Below are 25,401 nucleotides of genomic sequence, written 5' to 3'. Positions count from 1 at the left end.
CAGGCGCAAGATGGAGATGCATTTTGTGGCTGGCAGTCAGGTGTCGATACTAAAATAAGGTTTACAGTGGCTTACGTGTGTGTGTGTGTGTGTGTGTGTGTGTGTGTGTGTTTACCATTTGAAACATAATAGAAAAGGTCATAGGAGGAAATAGAATAACAAACAGTTGAATGTAGATGAGAAAGTGGCCTATTTGGATAACAGAAAAGTTCTATTTTTAAAGTAGTGTAGGTCTGTGTGAGTGGTTACTGTGCACCACAGGAGCCACTGGAATGAAACATAGATGGACCTAAAGCATGACCAGGATAAGGCTGGTGTTAGTCAATATTATTTTCTTCCGTGGGTGCACGCCCTTTAAAAAAAAAAGTTGTCAAAAATGTTTGCATTTCAGAACCTTAGGAAATGGACAGCGGCCGACACAAACACACACGCTTATTAACTCGATAATAAAGCCATTAAGTAGGCTATCTTTCAACTCAGGACAGCGCCACTTCTCACAAATACAGATAGGATTGGGGATGAAAAGTTGAACTGACACGTAACCGCGATCAGCTTCGTGGGAAATTAAGAATCAATGCCACCGACATAACAGATTCCACTATGACAGACGCTCTACTTAGCACCAACTGCAATGTTTAATTTTAAATGAATGCTGCCTACTGGCAGTCTGGCACACGTGGGTGCTCGGTATTTTCCGTGGGTGCACCCACGGTATCTGCGCCTATGCCGTCAACAGAACCCCTGAAAAAGACCAAAACCAATGTGTTAGTCTGTCTCTTAATGCTTTCCGACGCCCAGTTGGTCCTACTGAAGACATACATTGTAAAAGGGACACAAATGAATAGCTTCAGTTTTTAAATAAAAGGTTCAGTGATTTCCTTAAACAGCTGGGCACTGTAGTTTTTAGCAAATGACTTAAGCAGGATTAAATAGTGCATATATTGGGGACCATTTTTCAGATGCGTTTAAATACACATTTGTTGCTCTAGTGAGTGTTTACAGCACCAGGATGATGTATGTGGGATTGAGTCAAAATCAGTGGTGGAATGTAACTAAACACATTTACTCAAGTACTGTACTTAAGTACAAATTTAAGATACTTGAGTCTTATCTTTTCATGCCACTTCCAACTTCTACTCCACTACATTTCAGACAAAAATATTGTTCTTTTTACTCCACTACATTAATCTGACAGCTTTAGTTACTAGTTACTTTACAGATTAAGATTAAACTACCCAACAATATAACGGCCTACAAGTCCAGCTGAAATGATTAGCCGATTAAACACTTATTGGATCGACAGAACTGTTTTGATCGTTTCCAGTTTCTAAAATGTGAGTACTTTTACTTTTAGAACTTTAAATACATTTTCCTGATGATACTTACATACTTTTACTTAAGTAACATTTTCAGTGCAGGACTTTAACTTGTAACAGAATATTTTTACAGTGTGGTATTAATACTTTTACTTAAAGGAGAATTCCAGTTCGATTTCAACATGTAGCTCTGTTGATGTGAGTGAGTGAAAACAGTGAATCTGACTGCAGTAGATGTGAAAGAAATGCATACATGTTGTGCTAATTCAGCTCCGTTTAGTTTAGTTCCGGTGTTCAGACGACAAGACGAGTGCTTTGGGACCGTCTACAAAGTACAACACCTATTGCCTAATGCCTATTATTTTCAAAAATAGGCATATGCTTTTTTTTTTTTAAAGTAAGTGCTGATGTACAACTAGCAGGATATACTGTTTAATTGAGGTAAGTTTGGAGACACTACCTTATTTAATCATTAAATTAATACATGTTTTTGTATCTCTTTTCGGTTTTGTACTGTGTAGATGGTCCCTAAGCATATCTGAACACTAGAACTAAACAAAGCTGAATTAGCACAAAATGCATGCATTTCTTTCACATCTACTGCAGTCAGATTCACTGTGTTCACTCAGAAGGAATCACTTCACATGGGTAGGCACTTGTAATGACATTTCGGAAATGTTAAGAGGCTAAAAGCACGTTTAAAATTTGCCCGGTTTCAGCCTCCTGGGTGCTAACGCTAGCAGGAGGATAATTATTTTCGTTTTCCTCGCTACTGACAGCGCCCCAAATTTACAAACAACAGAGCTACGTGTTGAAATTAAACCGGAATTCTCCTTTAAGTAAAGGAGCTCAATACTTCTTCCACCACCGGTCAAAATAAACTACAGTGCCTGTGCATTGTAATGAAGGAACATATCACCCCGTGCAGTGTTGTGGCTCATTGGTGTGTTTTTAATATAACAAGGTCTTTGTCCCAAACAATGTGTTGTTAGTAGGAATATTTCATAGTTTTGGTCTTCTTGTGGGATTTCTTGAAAATAAGAGGAAATAGAATACCACCAGAGTTATCTATTATGAGAGCAAGACATTTTCGCGCTATGCACCCTCCACTGAACAGGCCACGCTGATGTCATCATTTGTCATCGCTCCTTACATCCAGCACTTTGTGTGTAATGTTTTGCCCAGAATATTTTGGAATCATCCGCTCTTCCCTGATTGCAAATGTCTTGTTCTTTTCTTTTGCTTTTAAAAGCGACATTATCTCAATGACACTTGGTCACGTAGTCAGGTATCGATGCAAACAGCAACAGTGGGAAATGTAGCAGCTGCTGCGGGACTCTAAACTGTTAGAGAAATGTGCAGTGCAGAAATGCTCATTAAACAGAAGCTGCTGTAGAAATGTTGGTAAACACCATTAATAGTGCATGAGAGTTCATCTCACACACATAAAGATACACACAGACGCACACAAACAAAAGTACAGAACAAACATTCAAACGTGCACGCATTGCACTCAGGCAGTGACTGTACCTTTCCTGCCTTAAGGATTTACTGCCTTATCTGTTTTTTGCACATTGCCTTATATTTATGGCGCTGAGTATTCATGTCCGAGAGAGCATCTTCACTTAAAAGCTGCCAGTGTTTACAAGCAGCTCGATGTGATGTCATCCCTTTAAAAATGACCTCAAGGAAAACATCCCCTTGCTGCAAATCTCATTTTATGACATTAGTCATATCCTTTAATGACTCCAGTGCCCTCAGTGCTAAATGAGCAATTACTTCAGAATATTGTTGCATTTTGCTGCGTCTGTTTGTCAAAAGTTCAGAGGCTTTTTTAAAAGTATATATTTTTCATCATAATCTACAGCGTCTCCATCCTTGATTTTACTGTAATGCGACAAACCACACAAACCCACTTTTTTTCCCATCCCTCCCCATATCAGATTATATGAGATAATTGTAAGGAAGAAAATACCATAGCGCAGCTTTTTTAAGACTTTCCCAAAAGCTGGTAGAGAGGTAGTGCAGGGTGAGCGGAGAGATTACGGCTCAGTGACTTCAGATCTTTCCCTGCTGCTGCTGATTGCCAGTATTGTCTGGAAAGCATCCTGCGGGAGGCGTTCGACTCATGGATATTACACACAGACTTATTACCCTTGACAGAAGAAATGAGATGAAAAGAGAGGAATAATAGCGAAAGAGCTGCTACCTCAGGGTGAAATAACACACAGCCTGCAGGAAGGCTGGTTTTCCTCTGACTGGAGAAGATTGCGTAATTCTAGTCGTGCCCTTGTTGTGCGTCGGTCACCCGTCACAAGTCCTCCCCGTGTGTGTGTGTGTGTGTGTGTGTTTGAGTGTATGGTCTATTCTGTGCTGATGACTTTTATAGTATGTACTCGCATATGTGTTTTTTTTGCTCGGCTTATTTGCGTCTGTCTCCTTTTTTTTTTAGCTCTTAGTTCCTGTGTGTTGCTATTTCCAAGCAGCCTGCACTGATTCAGTGGCCACAGTCAGCTGACCTCTCGTCTCTTTGTTGCCCATCTCTCTATTAGCTTTACTTTCTTTTAGCATTAGCTAATTGATGCTGTCTTATAAATTCTGCGTCATATTTTTATTGCTGATGAGGTAATAAAATCCCGATAATTAAAGGACCAATCTGTGATTAAACTGTAAACGAAAGCAAATCCAATAATCAAACACACGAATTGGAACCTGCTGTGACTCCCTAACTGAGTGACAGAACTTTTAAATACAAAACTAACTAAATCAATAGCGTTTCTGTCCACTTAGTCCAATATTTACTCTCTTTCACAATCGTTTTTTGCTCTCTTTTAACTCCAGAGGGAAATATCTGTCTCTGTAGCTGCTAAATGCTCCACTTTGTTCACTAGCTATGCACTAATTTTGTCTGTTTGATGATGGGCAAGTAGCATTCAGTTAATGTAATATTGATTAATGCAGCTTAAAAAATCAATTTCACAAATTAAATAGATACCCCTTTACAAAATTGTGCTCAACTGGAAGAGAATGGCTCTCTGATCAAGGTGCTGCCAACAGAGGCTCCATATAGCCTCTTTCCAATCAAGTTGTTACAGGAACGTAGTTATAGGAACAGTCCACTTCTAAACAGTTCTACTAACTACTCTCCCCCAAAACCGGTACCATTTGCATTCGCACCGGCCAAGTAGCCATAGGAACTGGTAAGAGGGGTAAAGGGCGTTATACAGTAATCCAGCTGGCGCGGGCGAACGTGACGTCATGGAATCGCCGTAACTATTTATACCCGCGGTGGTGGTCGTGACACTAGTTGCAGTGGCGCGCCGGCAAGATCTACGTCATTTTGACGTCACGAAGGCGCGCGCCAGGTTGGCTCTGGCTACTGTAAAACGTCCATAAGGGAGCTCAGACAAAGTTGTCTGAATGCCAGTGTAGACCGTTTGTGATGATAACACCAGCCATCTAACCACCACAATATTTTGTTATGATTTTGTTACCACAGCCATTTAACCTGCTGCTGCTCTTTTTAATCAAGCAGGTAGGCCTACCTTCATGTGTGCATGTACTGTAACTGTAGTACCTAACCCACTTTTCTACTAAATATTTTATTTATATCAAAGTAAAACACAACACAGCAAAATTTAGAGTGTAAATATAAACGTAAGAGCTGTTTACAAAAGTAGAAGGCATGCTAAACAGTGAAGTTAATACAATATTAAAAAAATGCGGAAAAGGGAAAACACCCTGCCCTGAAGTAGGAGCTGAAAGAGTTACAGGAACTGCGGCCAGAGGAACTTAATAATCCCCAAATTGGTCCAGTCGGAACTAGAACGGTTCTAGGACCTTCATGTTCTAGGAACTGCAAAAATCCCTCCGGTCAGAAAGGGACTTATGAAAGACAGGATGAATTTAATCAGACTCTGAGCACATTTGTCTGTTTCCTTCTTGATCTCTTGCTTCAAGGAGTGTCATCAATGAATCGTGACTTCTATCAAGAAACTCTAATTTAATATAAGATTGTGCACGCCATTACACATAGCAACAGCAAGACAGTGGAGGGCAGCACGGTGACAAAAAGAGTAACTGGACTGCGTAGGCGTTCTGTGTCAGCAAGCAGACGCCTCAGTGAAGTCTCCTTGAACAAGATGTGAGACCATGGGTACGTCCCAAGTCCTTAAAACTTCCTTCACTTGCTTCCCTTCGTCTTAGTCTTAGTCCGTCCCACCGAGAAAGCATAGGAGAGACGCAAGGAAATCATGTGAGGAGAGAGGAAAAGAGGAAATGTGTTTTTAGTGGTGATGAGACGCCCTTTCCTCTGACGCGTCACGTGAATTTGTCAGCTGTAAGGGCGGAGTTATCAACGGCTTTCAGCTGCCCGGCTTCCGTGAAAGCTGCTCTCGTGTATCCTCGCTCATAGCCCCTCAGAGCTCCCTCAGAGATCCTCGCTCCTCGCTACTCAGGGCAGGAATAAGAGCTTTGAGACGGCCTCCACGAATGCAGACCAGAGCGACTTGCGGTTCAAGTGAAGAAACATCAAATAACAGACTTGGGATCCACCAAATTACTCTGTATACGCTCCAAGACGCGTTGTTGTGTGTCTTAGCCCGACCTCTGACCTCTGCTATAGGAGGCGTGTCAATAAAGGATGACAACAGTATCACGTTCATTTTTGCATTATTCAAAACAAGAGCTTTGATGTGCTGTTCCTACTGATGATCTGAACACAAAAAATATACCCAAACCTACCGTCTGAATGTATTTCCTTTGGCATATTACTCATACTTGTGTAAGAACACGAGGAGGCTTGTGTGTTTCTTTCAGAGTGACACAGAGCTCGAGAGCTCTTTCAGTGCTCTATTAGGGACAGCAAGAGGATCTTCAACAGACCGTATCTGGGATGTGATTGCCCAGCAAGAGGAAACATTCAGTTTGTATTTAGCTGAACACATTGTTCTCTCTGCAGAGCACATCCTACTTCAACTAGACATGAAGTGCCTGGGATTAAGAGTTTTTAATTGCTAACAATTATCTGTGTGTGTCTGCTTTTGTGTGCACACACATCAGAGTTGTATGCAACATGGCTGCCATGCAGTGTTCGCAGTGCCTTGTCCCTCTTCCAGTTTTCTAATTTAAACAGACATGTATTTGTACATATATTTTCTCATGGTTGTTCAGTCCTCCTTTATATGGCTGGCACAGGGCTAACCCATTAAAGACTTGTGGCTACATCAGACTATACTGTGGTCACCTGAGAGCCCAAACGGAGACCGTACCTCAGGAGATTTACGGCCAATCCAGGCATAACAACACTCCTTCAAAACAATACAGTTTCATATTCACACTTCTACTCCTCCAACTGCACACACGGTGAAGATTATTCAGAATAAATAAAGCAGTCATTTAGAGGAGCGGCATTCTAACATATCTTAACACACGTCACTACTCTGTTTCCATCTCGCTATGATCACTCACTCGGTATACATATGGTAGCCATCTGGCCTGGCAGAACAGAGTGGGGCAGCGCTGCTGGGATCCATGTACAGTAACAACATGATTAACCCTTTAGAGCCATAATGGTGCACTAAGAACTGTCTTTAGCTGATGCTTTCTGGCATCTCTTTAACTGTGTTTGCATCATGCTGTCTATATTTGTCTTAACTTTTCTTAAACTACAGTCAAGTACTGCTTGGTGTACCTGTTTGTACAGTACATTTTTGCTTGGCCAGATCTACGGTCTCTGTAGCTTATCTGTCTGTGAAAACCAAAGCCAGTGTTCCTGCAGAGCTGCAGTGTGTTTAGGGAAGTGCACTTCTCCGTGTGTCCCTCCAAAATAGATTTAAGTGCAGGGTAGGAGCAACATCGAGGTCAGAGTTCCTGTCCCACTGCTCTAGTCAACCCTGAGACAAGTCACAGTGGATCTTAACTACAGTAGCAATTTTTGCACAAATTATAACAGGATTATATGCATGGAACAAGCTTCACATAAAGCGAAAAGGATAACATTGAAAAACATGTTCCACTCCCTGCCAGAAATTTAACTGAACCAAAAGTTCCACATTTTGGAAAATGCACGTATTAGCGTTCCCGGGAACTATTTCTTTAAATATCCATGTAGTAACCGAAATGCATTGTGACAGATTTGAAAGTTTAGGCGCATCAACAAGCTTTGTTTCTGGCAGTGAATGTGGAATATGTGCTTGACCAAGCACTGAAACCCTTCTGTGCGTGCTCCCTATCGCAGAATATGACTAAGGTGCATTCAGTGACATCTTAATAGAGAGTCTTGCACTCATTATTGCTTCTCCAGTGACAGTGCTGTGCCTGGAGCATCATTCAGGCTATATAGCTGCCATATGGCAAACACAACTGGTCCACTTAAAGAGTGGCATGTGCCTTATATAATCTCTCGCTACTATGCATCCTAAAACAATAACCAACTGTTATATCATTACGATTATGGCCAGTAAGGAACTTAAAGCATCCTGTGCAGTTATTCTGTAGTTTGGTTACCCAAGGACATGACATTTCCAGGGAGATTTGTGGTGCAGGGACAAGCACGAGGAAGATAGTGACAATCATCCCATAAGCACACACATAGAGCGAGCAGCTACAGTCAGTGGCATGTAAGAGCTCCATCAGTTCCTCCCTGAGGGTAGACAGTGCCTTGCATTAGGACGCAGGGAGCCAATGAGTCACCTTGCCTCAGTCCATCCTGAAAGCATTCTGCACTTCACTGTCAGCTGGTCCTGTAATTCCCCTGAACCGAGGTTAAGGAACGCTCAAGTGTAACAGTAAGGTGTTTTATGTTCGTGTTTTTCAGAGCCAGTATTCGGTCCAGAGTCTACTCATGCAGCCCTGCAATACATGCTGGCAGCCCTGTGTGATTGCTACTATGGCAACAAACAGTGAAATCAAGAAAAACAAATAAATACATGAAAAAACAGCATTGATGACAGGGTTTAAGTGAAAGTAATCTCGCTTTTCCAGACTTTCCTCCACAGCACTGCAAAGGAGGGTCCGGCTAGTCCTCACAGCATTCCGGGATGGGATAAAAAACGTGCTCTGGTTTATTGCCATTTCTTTAAACCAATCACAATCGTCATGGGCGGCACTAAGCACCGGGAAAAGCCACGGTGCCTTTGCAAAATAGCCTCGGGAAGGAACTTGTTTTGGTGGAACGTGCACGTTCAAAAGTTGTTTTAGTCGTGCGACAGAAAACTCAGGTTGGACAGATAGTCTAGCTAGATATCTGGATTTACCCTGCAGAGATCTGAGGAGCAGTTAACCATAGTCCTCAGAAATCCGCCCGAGTTTAAAATTCCAATACAAACAAAACGGAAGGTAACGGACAAAAGAGTGAAACTTTCTGACGACAACAGAGCAATCCTGGAAGTGGAACGTCGTGGATATAGACTAAAGTGAAAGAGACTGTTTTCATTCTCCTGAAAATAATGGCGTCTGTAGTGTTCAGCCGAATCCCACCTGGGGCCTTTAGTTGCACATCAAAAGAGGTGGGTCATGAGTCCTGTGGTCACGCTCTGAGTGGGCCATTTACTTTGGTATATAATTGTTTAAGAAGAAAGTGGGAGTGAGGAAGGTGCCAGGGTAGCCCTCCTGCTGCTTTAAATGGTTTAAGATGGATTTCCTGGAGTTTGCACAACTGTTCGCCAAAGTGGGCAAAATCTGAGCAATAAAAGCAATAAAGGAGGTGTTTCAGAGTAATCCCTGTAGAAGCAGAGAGAAATTTCCTTTTCTTCAAACTTGATCTTGTTGGCGTGTGTGCTCTGGCTGAAAACTGTAGTTGTTTAGGACACCTGACACTGCTGCAACAGATGGTGATGTCTCCTGCTTTTTGTTCCAGTCGTGCAGGTTGTCAGTACAACAAAGTAACAAAGATGCAGATGAGATGGTGCCACGGCGGCTGCTGCTCTGTAAGCAGCTGCTCTGTAAGTTTATAACCTATTACCAAGAAATCTGTTTCCAAATGTATATTGCCACACAGGTTTTTATAACTGGTATAACGCTAGAATAGCGAGCACAAAAGTAGAGTTTAATCAGAGCCGTGCCGTTCAAAGTCAGCACATTTAGGGAAGTGTGGATTAAGTTGATGTAATATATATATAATCTGATAAATTGCCTCATGTGATGTCACTTAAGTCAGAGTGGTTCAGGGCTGAAGACTACAAGTTTGGAAATGAAACAAATCTGGCGGTGATGAGAAAGAAAGAATTGAGCTTACCTGACCTCTATAGCCTGCTCCTCATCTCTGCTTAAGGCTAGCAGCTTGAGGCTACATTGTAACAGCAAAATCTTCTACATAATACATGTCAACGGTCTAGTTGTATTGTGGGTAATAAAGGCGCCAGGTTTTAACAATGGATAGGTTCGGTGGAGTAAAAAAGACAATATCACTGATTCTGCTGCATTGGTTTCCCTGTCCATCAGAATGAGAATTATGGCAAACATAACAAAGTGATGCATTATGTTTAGCAACTACCAAAAGTCACTTTACATGACACATTTGAAAAAAAGAATAGATAAACCTTCCCATTTTTTGACCCCCTCCCCACCAACCCCTACTAATTTTCCGACAGTCCCTTGCATTTTTTAACTTCTGTTTCTATCGCCCTAAAAGCAACCGTGTGCTCCCACAAAATGAAAGAATAATGTCACCATCGCCACAGGCAGCATGTGCTTTCAATTAGCAGCATATTATGAGAAAAGGAGCCATTAACTCCAAAGCTACTTTTCCATAGTGATTAAAGGACGAAGTTGAGAGTCGCTGCTCTCAGCCATTTCATAAGTTGACACCCTGCAAACGATGTGAAGGGTGCTGCACGAAGGTGCAGAGGAATAACAAACTGTCAGCAAAGCGAAATGGAGAGCTGTCTGCCTTGTCACCCTCAAAGCGAGGAAGGCTAACTAACACACAGTGGTATGACCAATGAAAATGCACTTGGAATATTACACATTTATTACTTTTGGGAGATGTCTCTGACAGGTGCAACTAGGAGGCTTAATTACTACAATGTATGGCCTCCAATGTTTTCTCACTTTTCACACAAATCCACATTAAGATGACACATAACGAAAAAACAGCTTTTTAACATTTAACATTAAATTTGTACTGTACGAAAAATACTAAGTTAGTTAACCCTAAATGCATATTTTGCAAATATAAAAATCAGTCAAATTGTCACTTTTCAGACTATAGCCGTATGCTTTACCCCCACCCTCTCTCTTTCTCTCTCTCTCTTTTAGGTGTGCTCAGCCTACCTGAGGGTCTGACTCTTCACAGGGACCAGCAGCAGCAGCGAGCGGGGAAGAGCGGAGAGGGCAACGCCTACAGTCAGTCTGAGCTGCGCTCAATTGAACAGTGTTTACTGGCTACACGAGTGGGCAGCATCTCTGAACTCAGTAAGATGTGTGTGTGTGTGTGTGTGTGTGTGTGTGTGTGTGTGTGTGTGTGTGTGTGTGTGTGTGTGTGTGTGTGAAAGATGGAGATTTGAAGGACCATGTTGACCCCTCCTTCAATACGCGCTATGGTCAATGTGCCCTTGAGCAATGCAATTAACCGCCAGAGTGGAGCCACTCACTGGACATCCGTGAGATCATTAAGACAATGCTGTGCGTCCAACTTTGTGGCAACAGTTTTTTGGAAGATTTCCTGTTTCAACATGACAAGGCCCCTGTGCAAAGTCCATAGAAAAATAGTTAGCCAAGTTTGGTGTGAAGGAACTTGACTTGCCTGTACAGAGCCCCGATCTCGAACTCATCATGCACCTCTGGGCTGAATTTAAGCACCGACTGCTCGGCACTGAGTCGGCAGGCCTCATCGCCCAACACCAGTTCCCAAACTCACTAATAGGCTTCTTCACAGAAGACACTTATAGTCATAGTAGGAAAAGCAGAGGTGTTACTTATAACGTTAACAATGGCTCTGTTACATTCAAGTGTCACAGTGAGTCATGACAGTGAGCCAGCATACACAGTAGCAGGACCATGAAACTGAAACAGCTAATTGGAGTTCATTCATCATTAATTAGTCACATCTGTGTTTATCTGACTGTGACAAGTCATAATATCTTCTGTGAAAAAGGTCTGCAATGTACATTCTCTTGTGGCTGATTGGAACAAAGCCCCACAGCTAGGTTCCACAATAAGGGAGAAGCCTTCCCACACGAGTGGATGCTGTTATAGCTGCATATTAATGTCCATGGTTTTAAAAAAAAGTCACATGAAGGCGTTGTTCACATACTTTCAGCTACTGTGCGTTTGTGACTGTGACACTGCCAGTTCACGGAATCCACCACTTGAAAACTGCGCGTGCATTAGGGTGTGATCAATATGACTGAAAGCTAGTAGCTGTGTTTTTTTTTGCTTAAATAGTTGACACCTGTTATTGTGGGCTGATATTCAAGAGTTTAAGATTTTACCATTTTCCTTCCAAAATACTCTGTGTTGAAATTGAAATCGTTTTGGGGTGTTTTAGCAGCTCTCAGGCAGAGTGACCCGCCACAATTATTCAGTGGTAGTGCCTTTTAGCCATGATAGTGGCATGGCTTAAGGGATAGCTATGTCGGTCTATCAGCCTACCACTTTTAGACTTAAAATACCTATTGGATGGATTGCCATGAAATGTTGTACACACATTCACATGGTTCAGAAGATAAATCCTAATTACTTCAGTGACCCCCCTATGTTTTCCTCTAGCACCACCAGAAAGTCAACACTTTTACCTATTCTGTCAACAGACAGACATTCATGGTTCCCAGATGATGACTCCTACTACTTTGGTGATCCGCTGACCTTTTCACTTGCGCTACCATGAGGTTCAAATTTGTGTTTTTTTGTGAAATGACTCGAAAGCTATTGGACGGATTTCCATGGAATTTGGCGCAGATATTCATGGTGCCCAAAGGATCATTTCTAATGATTTTAGTCATCCCCCTAACATTTCCTTTAGTGCCACAAGCAGGCTAAATTATTTACTTATCTAGTAAAATAATTCAACATCTGCTAGATGGAAAAGAACAACATTTTGTATAGACATTCTTGGTAACTTTTGTGACCCCCCCCCCGACTCTTAATTTATAGCCCATCATCTGGCCTAAATTTCCATTTGTCCAATATTTTTGGTTTATAACCAAATACCTGCAAAACTAATGACATCTCGTCAGCTTCACTTTGTGCTTAGAGTTACATGTTAACATGCGGACATTAACTAAGATAGTTAGCATGCTCACCCTTGCATTTAACTCGCAGCACTGCTGTGCCTGTGCCTAAGTACAGCCTCACAGAGCTGCTAGCATGGCTGGAGACTCTCCTTTTGATAGGTCTAATTAATACATAAAAAACATTTTGATTGCAGGTTTTATTAAAGGTGTGCAGCTCTGGTCAACTGGAAGACTCCTCACAATTGAGGTGGATGACATTATTGGCTGATAACAATAATGTTTTAATAAGGCACAAATATTACCCTGCTCTATCAGTAAATCACTGTATCATAATTCTGCTGTGCATGCATATGTGCATATTTAAATGAGTGTAAATCAGTCTGTGGGAGCATCTCTAATGAACCAGAGCATTTTATTAAGCTTATAAGTTTGACGAGCCCTCCAAAAGTTAATTGTCTACCCACTCACAATGGACTCATTATTCAAGGAATAATTGGCATCTGAATGCTTTCTAAATACATGTATACAGTACAATGTGATTTACATAGGCTTTAGGAGTCTGATTAATGTAATAATAATAGGTTTCCTGCATTATTTGAGAAAGGACATACTGATTATGTTTTACCCTCTTGTCCTTACTCACAAAATGAGTTATAATACACAACAATTCGACAAAGCAAAGTTCAGCACAAAGCCTCCATTAAAGTTTCCACCTTTGTTTTGGAGGAAACTTGCTGACAAACTTCCGTATGGCCTCAGCAAATCTGGAGTGGCAAGATGTGCTGCAAACCACTGAGAAATTTGTGTTTACTCTTTTGATATAATCATAGAATCAAGATGCTCAGTGGAAGGGATGAACAGTTTTGCTTCTTGGTTGCGTGCAACTCTGCAGCAAACTCGTTCCAGAAAATGCATCAGAGTGCTGCCGTGTCCTCTGAACGAAGTCCAACAACAAAGTATCTCCTAATGTGCATGAAAATATTTTTTGGACACAAAAAATCCTCAAGACAAACAATGGTGAAAGGGTCGTAGAGTCAGTTTCTGTTGTCATGGCATCGGGATGTCAAGACAAGGCTGGACAAACAATTTCTGTATATCTAGTGTAAACATTTATCATCAGAATAAACAGCGAGCTAATTCTCCTCACTGTATGTTTTCTCAGTCCTCTGTCCATGTTGTATTGATGAGGTCAAGCAAGCACTCATTCTGTTATGTTGACACCGCAAACACACTCTGAGACAACAGGGCGGCCGATGGATAATAGAGGAGCTTAGTCCAGTGGTAATGCTATCAGCGCTGGAGAGGAATTCTGTAAATAACTATAGGATTTGCAAACAGACGCTGCTCAAGCCGAAAATAAAATAATAATTGAAAAAAGCAGGAGAGCGCCTTGTCATGAAGTATATCTGAAAGAGAGCAAGATGGGGAAAATAAAATGAAAATGAAAACAAAATCATATTTATAGTAACATAAATACAAATAAATAAAATAAAAGACAAGGGAAGGGAAGGTTAGAGAGAAAAACAGATGGGAGTTTGATTTTCTAAAATACATTTCATGGAATAAAATAACGTTGGCCGCTCCATTGCAGCAACATTTGCATTATATGTAGGCACAGTCTTTAGAGCTGGCATTTAGACTCAATTTTAGAGGTTTGCCACTGATATACCTCTTTTGTATTTTCTCATTTTCTCTTCTGCAAAATGCCAAATTAGCATAATTGAAATGACAGTCCTGCAAATATTTCAGTTATTAGGACCCTTGGTGTGTCATCATCACTCAGTCACTATTTGTCACTCCAATATGTTCCACACTGCGTTGTTTGTGTAACTGGTACGTATTGAATTCCGCCAAATCTATTCTTAGAGGCACAAGGTGCAACAGGTGGAGCGTGCAAAATACATATAGGCTTACTCCATATATATGTAAATCTATACAGCTGGGAAACATCTCAACCGCAAAGTGATACGAGGTCAGGTGGCAGTGACTTCTCTGTGCAGGTTGATGTGTCCATTGGCATCAAACCACACAACCACCGGCAGCACCATGCGCTGGACTTCAAGGTTTCAAGGTTGTCAGATCTTAAATTCCCCCAAGAATTTCACACCCATAGCCTTTCAGAGGTCAGTATAAAACTCTCAACTTTCTGCTGCAAGGTATTTCATCTGGAAATCGTCCAACTGTGAATCTGGCAGCCTGACCATCCAGCAAACTGTGGGAGTTGTCAGGCGACGCCAACAAATATTGCTCTGCATAGAAAACATAAAACAGACCTCAACTAAGCAAAAACCTACTGAGCCTTGCTAGACCAATTCAATTAAATGTTATTCATAGTATCAAATCATAACAAGAGTTATTTCAAGACACTTTACAGATAGAGTAGGTCTAGACCACACTCTATAATTTACAAAGACCCAACAATTCCATTAATTCCCCCAAGAGCAAGCATTTAGTGTGCCAGTAGCGGTGACCAGGGAACAAAATTTACGTTCTGGATTTACTCTGTAAAACTTTTGCATTTCACAAGTGTACAATTGTTCGAACAGCTTTAACTCCACTTACGGACACTAGCAGCTGGATTTTAGACTTGACTTCTTTGTCACGTTCATTATGGCCTTTTAACTTGTTCGCAAATTGTATTACCTGCAACTATATTTAGCACTAAAATAATAATGCAGGTATTAATAATTCATGTTTAGCCTTACATTCCACAGTGGGTACTTTATCATACAGTATTAGTTATTAATGCTGATTAAAAAAGCACTCTTGAACGTCATTATTCACTATTATAGGACACGGAGCATAGAGCACATTTTACCACAGGAATAAAAAGGCTGCTGGAGCTGGTCAGAAATTATGATCTTTCTTTCTCTCTTTGCTTTATTCTCGAGTCTAGTATGATGGAATCAGGACTGTTGTCCTGCAAATGTTTTGGCTAACAACTAACAGAAGATGCTGCTATAGCCATCAGTACTGTCAGTAATACCTTTCAAAGATCATTTTGTTGTGTGGCAGCAGTAAGAGCGTACATATATATACTGTGTGTATATATATATTTATATATACACAGTATATGTTTGTATACTGTGTTTTATATATATATATATATATATATATATATATATACATATATATACAGTGTAGATATATATATATATATATATATGTTCATTCATAGTGTGTTCATTAATAGTTTTGATGCTTTCAGTGACAATCAACAATGTAAATAGTAATGAAAATAAAGAAACACATTGAATGAGAAGGTGTGTCCAAACTTTTGGCCTGTACTGTATATATATACACGTTATATACTACAGATTGGTATATAATTAAAGTAGCAGAATCTTTTAGCAAATTGAACAATCAAATGCTTTTACGTTTATGGCTTCATTTCATTTATTTTTATTTCAAACAAAACTCAAATAAATATATATACATATATATACATGTACATAGACACATACATATACACATACATACACACACACACACACATATATATATATATATATATATATATATATATATATATATATATATATATATAAAAACTATATATATTCATTCTTATTTTAAGTTTTTTTAAGTGTATTTGTTCTCGTAGATTATACCCACCCTGTTTTCCATAAACTGTTAAAATAGGTTTTGCTCTGTGATTTTGATTTATAGGCTCAAAGGTGGCATTGTGTCATTAAACCTTGACGTTAAATGGAATCAACTGAGGTTAAAATGCGAAATTCACCAAAGTTACCAAAGGGGTAACAAAAGCAATATGCAATCAATGAAGAGCAACACAAAGAATATATTACTACAAGTCAGTGTCTGTAATCAAGAAGGAAGTGTGGAATTAACACAACAAGGATGTACATCCCATCTCCCTTCCTCACTCCCCTGAGCACACACCCCACCATACATACCATTCCTCCTCTAATTAAGATTCCAGAGACCTGACAGTGAGAGCTGTCACCAGACTAGTGCAAACCAACCTGTCCTGATTACTGCAGGGACGGTGTGTGCTTGTCCCTATCACAAATTGCAATGTGTGGCTCCTCAGTCCACATCATGTGAAGACATTCTGAAAGTAGAGATGATGAGGAAGTAACCTCTTAGTGAGATTTCCACTCATGGGGCAACATTAAAAGGAATATTTCCTCAACAATGTTTTATATTCAAACAAGTTCAGTCATTTTTGTGAAGCTGTTGCTACTCCTGTCTTTTTTTTTTCTATCTCAGTAACTCTTTTGTCATTAACTGTGTTAGATTCAGATGGAACAGCTCCATAAAGACAGTGTTTGTGCCCCCCCCCCCTTGTTATCTGATATGTGTTTTAGTTGGTGGCTAAAAGCTCTGGCTGCTTTCGAATGGACAAAACTAATAGTGGGAAGAATAGCTAAGCATCTTGTCGAGTCAGGATGGCCGCAGGCGACCATTAAATGTAATCACGGCCGCATAGCAGCAAATAATTCAAACAGAAAACAGCGATGGTGGCGGCAGCTGTGCTGTGCAGCAAGCACCCATTCATCAATACCCAAAGGAAAGCTGGTTACTGCATATTCATAAAGGCTTGAATATAATTGCTCCGTTAGAAATGAGAGTTAATCTCTACATTTCCAAAGAGTATACTTTCTCTCTCACCATTTAACAGCCTTCGCAGTCTCTGAAGCAATAAGCAGTTTGGTTGTTATGTGGGTGCTGCATTGTCGGCTACTGACCTTAAAGGTGTCAACTCTCATAAAATCCCTCGTAAATCAAAGCACGGCCTTTATATGCTGGAGACTGGCATATTTGTGTGATTTCGCTTTTCTGAGGGGATTTGAAAAGCATTGCCCCGCTGCTTAAAGGCAATCACTGAGATACCGGAGGAGCAGGATCTGCTGGGCGCGTCCTCCACTTCTCCTCTTCTTGTTAGCATAAAGAATTAATTACCCAGGATGAGCTATTGATTAAAGGCTTGTCTCTTATAATGAAAAGGCTATTGACGTTTTGGCTTATTAAACTGCTGTACTTCTGTCCGTCCTCCCTCTGTTTCTTGGCCTCAAAACACGAAGACTCCTCACGGCGCCCTGCTGATACATGGTCACTGAACCCGAGGAGTTAACCCTTTCTTTATTTCTGCGTACACCTGCTGAAAAAGCGGCGGCTATCTCGCTTTATGTGTTAAGCTGCTGCTACTTCGCTACTGTTGCACTCTCTCTGTGTTAGAAATAATCTCCCTCCTCAAGCCCTGGCAGCCTCCTCTCGAAGCATAGGAAATGTCACAGGCCAGCATAAATAAGACATGAGAACTGGCTGTTGCTGACCACCTCAGCTCCCCTTACCAAGCTTTAGAGGGCACTGTTACAAGCTTATCTGTATTCCCATTGGTACAATTAAAAGAAAGACGCAGGAGGAGTAACAGATAGCGAAATACTTAGCTTAAAGTTTGGAGAGGTATAATTATTCCATTGCATCAGTAGATGTTGTCCAGCGCATTTCTCTATCAGCACAGCTCCACTGTTCCACAGTACAGCTGGGAGATTGACTGTTTTTTTTTGCATGAATGCTCTTCCCTCATTCAGGCGTCATTTTCACACTCGCCTCTCACATTGTCGAGGCTTAATGGAATCTTGGCAGGCGCCAAATAGAGCAATTTTGATGCTAAACAAACCCTTTTGTCCACAGAAATGACTGTTTGTTCCTGCTGTGTATTGTATACGCACACATACAGTATAGTTCATTTAGACCGGGGAACCAAGTGCCATCGTGTTCGATTACTTTTTTGCCTTGAATAGTATCAAATTGACCCGAACAATATAAGTGTTTTTTTTTTTCTTTTCTTTTCTTTTTTTTTGATCTACCCCGCTTCAGAATTTCATTACATTTTCTCATAGTGCACACTGGGTCTAGAAAGGAAGGAGAAGCGACAGCAGTCAGTGAAATGGGATTTGAGTCCAGGCTGTAATAATACAACGTGGTCATACTCTATCACACAATAACTAAGGTTCTTGACTATCTGTCTGGCTCTGAGAGAAACTTTAAATTAATTTCTTGATTTTTGATTAACTGAGTTTGCTGCTCAGTTCAATTTTGTCCCTTAAGTATAAAAAGGGGCTAAACATGCTTTCCCAAGAACTGTTTACTTTCTTTTAAACCTGCCTATAGAATATTCAAAGTTGTATTAGCAGAGTCCTCTCAAGCTTTGATTGTTTAAGCCCAACTGGATGACCTTAAAGCACTGACAAATTATGCAGAGGAAAAAGCTTGGAGTAGCTTATGTTTGACCATAAATATTCATTCTCCACACAGCGCAGTCCTGAGCATGCTTATTTCTCCTGCTGTCCCCCAGTGAGCTGCACAGGCAGGACTCGGATGAACCCTGTCTTTTTCCTGACTGGGGTGCAGGGAAACTCTCAATTTCCCCTGACAGACTGAGCTCTAAGGGGGCTGGAAGTAATTAGGGTGATTCTTTTAAAGGCCGTGTGCTCCAAATATTCCCGTCTTTTCACCCTCGTGCCTGCACATGAAGTCCGTTCTCATTGCTCATGTTCCTTTTGTGTTTCCCTGTATGATTTTGTGTGTGTGTGTGTGTGTGTGTGTGTGTGTGTGTGTGTGTGTGTGTGTGTGTGTGTGTGTGTGTGTGTGTGTGTGTGTGTGTGTGTGTGTGTGCGTTAGGTGACCTGGTGTCCCGGGCCATGCACCACCTACAGCCGATGTATATGAAGAACCACAACAATGGGACGCCGATCCACCAGAAGAGCAGCGTGATCCACTGGGCGCCTGAAGCGATCTACACGCTGTGTTACTTCATGCACTGCCCTCAGATGGAGTGGGAGAACCCCAATGTTGAGCCCTCGAAGGTTACCTTGCAAACAGAGAGGTGAGAAGCAAACAAATGTAGATGAAATGTAAAGAGGAGCTCCAAATTCCTCAACACTGAACTTACCAATGGGTTTAATCCACGGCTGAAAATAGTCCCACTTAACTGTTACAGTGTTTTCTAAAAAACACACAGCGCCCAGCTGTTAGGACATGTATAGGAAACTATACAAGACATTTTTTGAGAATGAAACTTTTTTTTTTAAATATTTTGCTACTTCATTGGGAACACATACGCTTGGGGCTTAGAGCCATAGACAGAATAAGGAAGTGGAAAAGTGTTGAGTCTAATGCCTTGTCGGTTTTTGTAATGTCTTGTTGACAAAAAAAACAATAACACTTCACCCTTCACACCCTTGGGTTGGACTCTTCGGACGCTGAGAATGAAACGCTGAAAGCAATAAAATTAGATTGCAAAAATTCCTTAATGTTCACCAACAGAATTTAATGCCACCACAATAATTGGAAATTTTTTTTTATTTATATAGCACTTTACAGCAACCAGCAGGTATCCAAAGTGCTTTACAAATAGTAACAACAGTAAAACATAACATAACATACAGTAAAATCAAAAGGAATAACACATAATGTGAATCACAAGAAATACTCTTTTCACAATCAAACAAAGAAGAAAGCTAGAGGTGACATGTAACAGGAACATCTAATAAAGAGGTAATGATGTACAGTGCAGTTGTAGAAATGATTTTGTATTCGCTGTATTTGGTAGCGAAAGAAAAATGCCAGTTGCATCATCTGGATGTTGACTTGCACCTCCTGTCATTTATGAGTCGTAAGGTTTTTTAAAACCAGAACAAGGCAAAGTCATAGAATAATCTGGTATTGATTCATCCATCAGACCCATTCACCTCATTTTGTGCTGTGGGACAGTGCCATTATTGCACCTTTTTAATGTCTGCTGGGACATAATAGAACGCCATGAGACCACAGTGAGAAAACTCCCTGTAGTTATCCACAGTTCGTGGTAATGTTCCTTCTGTAGAGAAGCGCAGAGATAATTCTGCTGTAACTGTACACCTCTGCAGACTTTTATTATATTTCTGGCTCTCTGTGCTCACCCCTGAAATGGCACACCAGATGTTTTATTCTGGAAAAGGAGGTACGGTTACATACAAGCGAATTGTTATCTTATTGGCTACTTGAGTGAGCCCTCTGGGTGACCTGAGCAGTGCTGCAGAAAGATAATTACCGCCACTGACATAGTGGGACATAATCAGCCGGCAGCTGTGGTGGGACCGTGTTGGTGCCTTACGCATGAATGACATAAAGCTAAGGCAAAGTTTCCATGGTGTTAATTCCCCTGATACTTCATCGTGTAGTTTTTGAACACTTCATAGTTTCCCCCACAAGTCAGGAAAGCACAGAACAGTCCTCACAATCTTTACAGTTTCTACTCATGAAACACTTCTTTCTGCTGAGTTTATGAGCTATTTCTTTTTCTTTCTTTTTCTTTACCTCATCATGTTCCACTGTAGCCCTTTATACCTCGATCTGTTCAGTATTTCCTGCAGTTTGGTGGAAACCCCTGTCAGCATGCGGCGGAGGTGGGAAACAGTGCTGACAGTTGAGCTTGAGCGTTCCTACTCTAGCCGGGGCTCCAGACTTTATCGCCTGCAGTGGACCAAGTTATCAGCTAATGTGTGTCCCAGGTGTCCAACTCACGTCTGCTTTAGCTCAAATCACATATATTTCTAATGAAAATCACATGAATGTAGGTTTGTTTTAGTCATATTTAAGCACATTGCCAGAGGCAACATTAGGGATGTGGTATTGGAACAGATTCGGAAACAGCAAGACCTCAAAAAGCTTGTTCCATGTTTCTAATGTTCTAATGTTTCCTTGTGAGGGAATGCATTGCCACTCTACGTTCCTTGCCTCCTGATAAGGTCTTGTGTGCAGCATTAATGAATTCTGTGGAGCCATTTACGTCAGGTGGGCTGTTAGGTCAGGCTCCTTTTGAAGCGAGTAACACAAAAGGGTTCGCCTTTTCTTAGCCGATCAAACAATCCTTAAAAGACCCTCGCATCAACTGGGAGTAGCATTGATGAGTAAATAATTAACAATGAGTGACAGATGTGGGCCGAGCATGTGTCAAGGACAGTCCAAGCATCAAGACATCCTTTGTAAAGTGATGTGCTGGACGTTAAATCCCGGAGGACGATCCCAAGTTTCATCAAGTACACACAGCATAGCTATACAACAGCTCATATGCAAAACACATGAGCAGCTTATTTCTTCAACAGCATTCAAGCAAACTGCATCAAAGAAACCAAACTGATTGTTAACGCCATGATGTGAAGTCTGTTTTATACGATTGGAAGGATACATACTATAAAAAAAAAAAATAATAAAATTGTCAGATTTGACACATGCTTTGTAAATCGATTCATGGATACATGGATAACTATAAGCGGTAAACGTTCTTTGATCACTATCGTCAGTATGAATCTTTATAATGTGTTAAACCAGCAGTCATGATAATACTTAAAATCACCATAATAACGTGGTTCTGTAGTAGGGCTGCTCGATTATGGAAAAAAATATAATCACAATTATTTCGGTCAATATTGAAATCACGATAATTTAACATGATTACTCGTTGACTTCTGGAAAGATGTTGCAATTATTGAACTTAAAAAACAGTGGAAAAAGTTAGATAAATCAACAGTAAAAAAAAAATTGCCTTAATACTTTTCCTATTTCAACTTTATTTTTTCATTCAGAACACAAGAGAAAATAAGAGTTTACTTGCAAAACGTTATGAGCTAAATAATTGTTTTTCTCGATTATTCTGTTTTTGTAATCATTGGTAGCTAAAATCATAATCACGATTAAATTTCAATTAATTGCACAGCCCTATTCTGTAGCCATGAAGTAGAAAGAGTGTGGATACGTTTTCCATCATGCTAATGAAAATGTTATTGTTTTGCATAAGTGAAGAAAGTGTGTATTTATATTCATAACATGCTGTCAGTACAGTAGGGTCAAACTGTAACATCATGCACATGTCTCCTCATGCGTACGGATTCCATGTGGCTGCAGTAAACACACTGACGCAGTGGAGGAGAGAGGTAGACAGAGAAAGAAGTTATTCCAAGGAACTTGTGTGTCCTCTCCACTTAAGAGATTTTCTCTCAGTGAGACTGTAATCGTGTTTTCTTTGTGCGACCACATCTCCGCTTTTCTCACTCAAGCTGGTCACCGTTGGCTCTGGTGTCAGGATCAACCGTGTGATGGTCATTTCCTGCCTCTGTCTGACTAAGCTCTACAGCGCAGTCGGTTTGCAAAAAAAAAAAAAAAAAACAATAGTTTACTTAACAATGAGCTGTCATAAATAAATACTGTATGTTGGCATATACTAACCACACTCATGTTTACAGAGAGCACCATGGTGTGCGTCATTATGATCTTGTGCAAAACACATTAGAAGCAGAGCAATTACTTTCCCTGTATTGTGACAATACATGTGAGGTCTTGTGATTGCTATAACATCGCAATGCATTTTAAGCCACATAAAAAATTATATCGCACATGTATGTTGCAATGCATTCTTTTAGGTTTTTAAAGCACATTATAGATATGGGCTTCAGCAGAGTATTATAATACTACTCTGTCAAGCTTTAGGTCTCTAGAATATAGCAGAATAGACAGTGAAGAGATTCAAGATAGGTAAAAATCTTCATAGTTGACACTAGGGCTGGGCGATATGGAGAAAATCAAATATCACGATATTTTTGACCAAATACCTCGATAACGATATTGTAGTGTTGACTATTGGTGCTTTCACAAAATATTTACACAATGAGATTTGTGATAAATAATCGTCTGTAATGTGGATATAATGACTAAGTGGGTAAAGGCAAATAAAAAAAAAAAACGTCTGGTAAGTTCAGAAAATGACATCACTTTACTCTAATGCAGCCTTTAAAATCAGGAAAAGACAACACTTACGCCATATTACAATATTACGATATCCAAAATCTAATACGATATCTAGTCTCATATCACAATATCGATATAATATCGATATATTGCCCAGCTCTAGTTTACACAGTCTGTATCAAACATTTTTGATGGTGGTGGTCTATAATCTATGATCTTGCTCAGTTTCGGTTTTCTGACATCAAAGTGTCTCTCCGTGACATACTAGTTTTGGGTCTTTGATTTCATCTTCTTGGAGTTCATCCTGTTCTCAAACATCCGCTAGAGCTGGCTGGATCTCTAAAATAACATATGCAAATTCTGTTTTAGGTGGACTTTCCTTGCAAGTGCCTGGGCACACTTAAGTAGGCTACAGAGTATGACTGAAGTTCAGTGCGAGTCTCTGGTGGCCAGAACATGTGCCTCTATCTCTCCCTACAGGCCGTTCATGGTGCTGCCGCCTCTGATGGAGTGGGTGCGCGTGGCTGTGGTCCACACCGAACACCGACGCAGCTTCTCTGTGGACAGCGATGATGTTCGGCAGGCTGCCCGTCTGCTGCTGCCCGGAGTGGACTGTGAGCCGCGTCAGCTCCGGTACGGCTGTAGGCTGTGTGCTTGCCTGTGGGCTACAGAGCGTGTGTGCACCCAGCCTCTTCATCTGCACATAAAAAGCACCAGCAGGCACATATCTGAACTTGCACGCAAACTCACACATCAGTGATATGAGCATCCTCCCTGTAGTGTTAAAAAGAACAAGCTTTTTCCACTGTTCAAGGAAAAATATGGTGAGTCAAAACATTGAGCTTGCACTGTGAATCACTTTGTGTGCTTTTCGCCCTTCAGAACGGATGACTGCTTCTGTGCCTCGAGGAAACTGGACGCTGCCTCTACTGAAGCAAAGTTCCTGCAGGACCTGGGCTTCCGTATGCTCAGCTGTGGACGCACAGACCTGGTGAAGCAGGCTGTCAACCTGCTGGGTCCCGATGGTATCAACAGCTTGAGTGAGCAGGTTAGAGACACAGTCAATGTTTTAAATAATGCATATGCAGGCCCATTTACACTGATACAAATACACACACACACACACACACACACACACGTAACCAGGCTGTGGAACAGAAGATTTTGTTTGCATGGTAAGCTGTGGCTCCTTCACCTTTAAACGTCGTGCAGACTTATGAGCAGAAAGGCAGTTATGAATATTAAACCTTATTCTGACATTTTTTTTTTTTTTCTCCTGCAGCCTTTCTCTGCATGATTTCACGACTACCAGCTCCAGTACAGTAAATCATCAGGGGAATACTGCAAGTGCAATGAGAAAATCAACATTTAGTTTGGGGCTGATCTCAGCAGAAACTTTCAAATATCCCAGTCTAGTACTGTATGTTTTGGCCCAGAGGAGATATTGATTCATATGGTATCCTTTGAAACGATCAATTGCAGAATATTACTCTCATCAGACTCAAGGTGCCAGGAGTGGAACTGTCAAAGATACAAGTTTAGAGCAAAAGTTCAACCTTGCTTTGTACTACTTGGTAAAAGTTTAGAGCAAAACTTATAAGCCCAAACCTAGGGGGGGGGGGGGGGCCTTCATCTAATTGTTCTTTAACAGTTTAACTTGAGCCTGCCACAGCCTCTGAAAGACAGTAAAGTTGGCCAAAATATTGGGGGCTTTTGAGAAAAAACATTCAGAGCTGGACCCCCAGAAACCATCCCCCCGCTGCGCCCCTGGAAATAACTAAGTGGCACAATTTGGGATTTGATTATGCCATTTGGTGATTTAATAAAATGAAGACGTGCATCATTAACTTCTGCTCTTGTTTTCTGTACCTGTGCTTGTGTAGGGGATGACCCCGCTGATGTACGCCTGTGTCCGTGGAGACGAGGCCATGGTACAGATGCTGCTGGATGCGGGAGCTGATATTAACAGCGAGGTCAGGGCTGATGAAGTTTTTACTGCTATTCTGGTTTAAACAATGACAAGATCAAAGTCAAACGAAGGAAGGATTATCGTTATGTAAAATCAAACAGGGCAGAAGGGAGTGCACATAGCCCTTATCAGATAAATATCTTAAACTTCTTTTTAAAATATAAATCTACCCAGTGTTTTTTTTTTT

At 40.8% G+C, this 25,401-nt stretch overlaps 1 protein-coding gene across 1 annotated transcript in view; it reads left to right on the top strand.

Annotated features, from left to right (window-relative positions):
- btbd11b (BTB (POZ) domain containing 11b) overlaps positions 1 to 25,401 on the top strand; it is an 84,790-nt gene that overhangs the window by 45,532 nt on the left and 13,857 nt on the right. Inside the window, exons 2-6 of the mRNA XM_028585207.1 lie at positions 10,575 to 10,730; positions 19,142 to 19,346; positions 23,726 to 23,878; positions 24,128 to 24,293; positions 25,129 to 25,218. Coding sequence (XP_028441008.1) covers positions 10,575 to 10,730; positions 19,142 to 19,346; positions 23,726 to 23,878; positions 24,128 to 24,293; positions 25,129 to 25,218 — 770 coding nt within the window. The remainder of the gene's footprint in view (positions 1 to 10,574; positions 10,731 to 19,141; positions 19,347 to 23,725; positions 23,879 to 24,127; positions 24,294 to 25,128; positions 25,219 to 25,401) is intronic.

Source organism: Perca flavescens, chromosome 8 (assembly GCF_004354835.1).
Source record: "Perca flavescens isolate YP-PL-M2 chromosome 8, PFLA_1.0, whole genome shotgun sequence".
Lineage (NCBI taxonomy): Eukaryota > Metazoa > Chordata > Actinopteri > Perciformes > Percidae > Perca > Perca flavescens.
The sequence above is the reverse complement of the archived record's forward strand: the minus strand, read 5'-3'. Positions and strand labels throughout refer to the sequence as shown.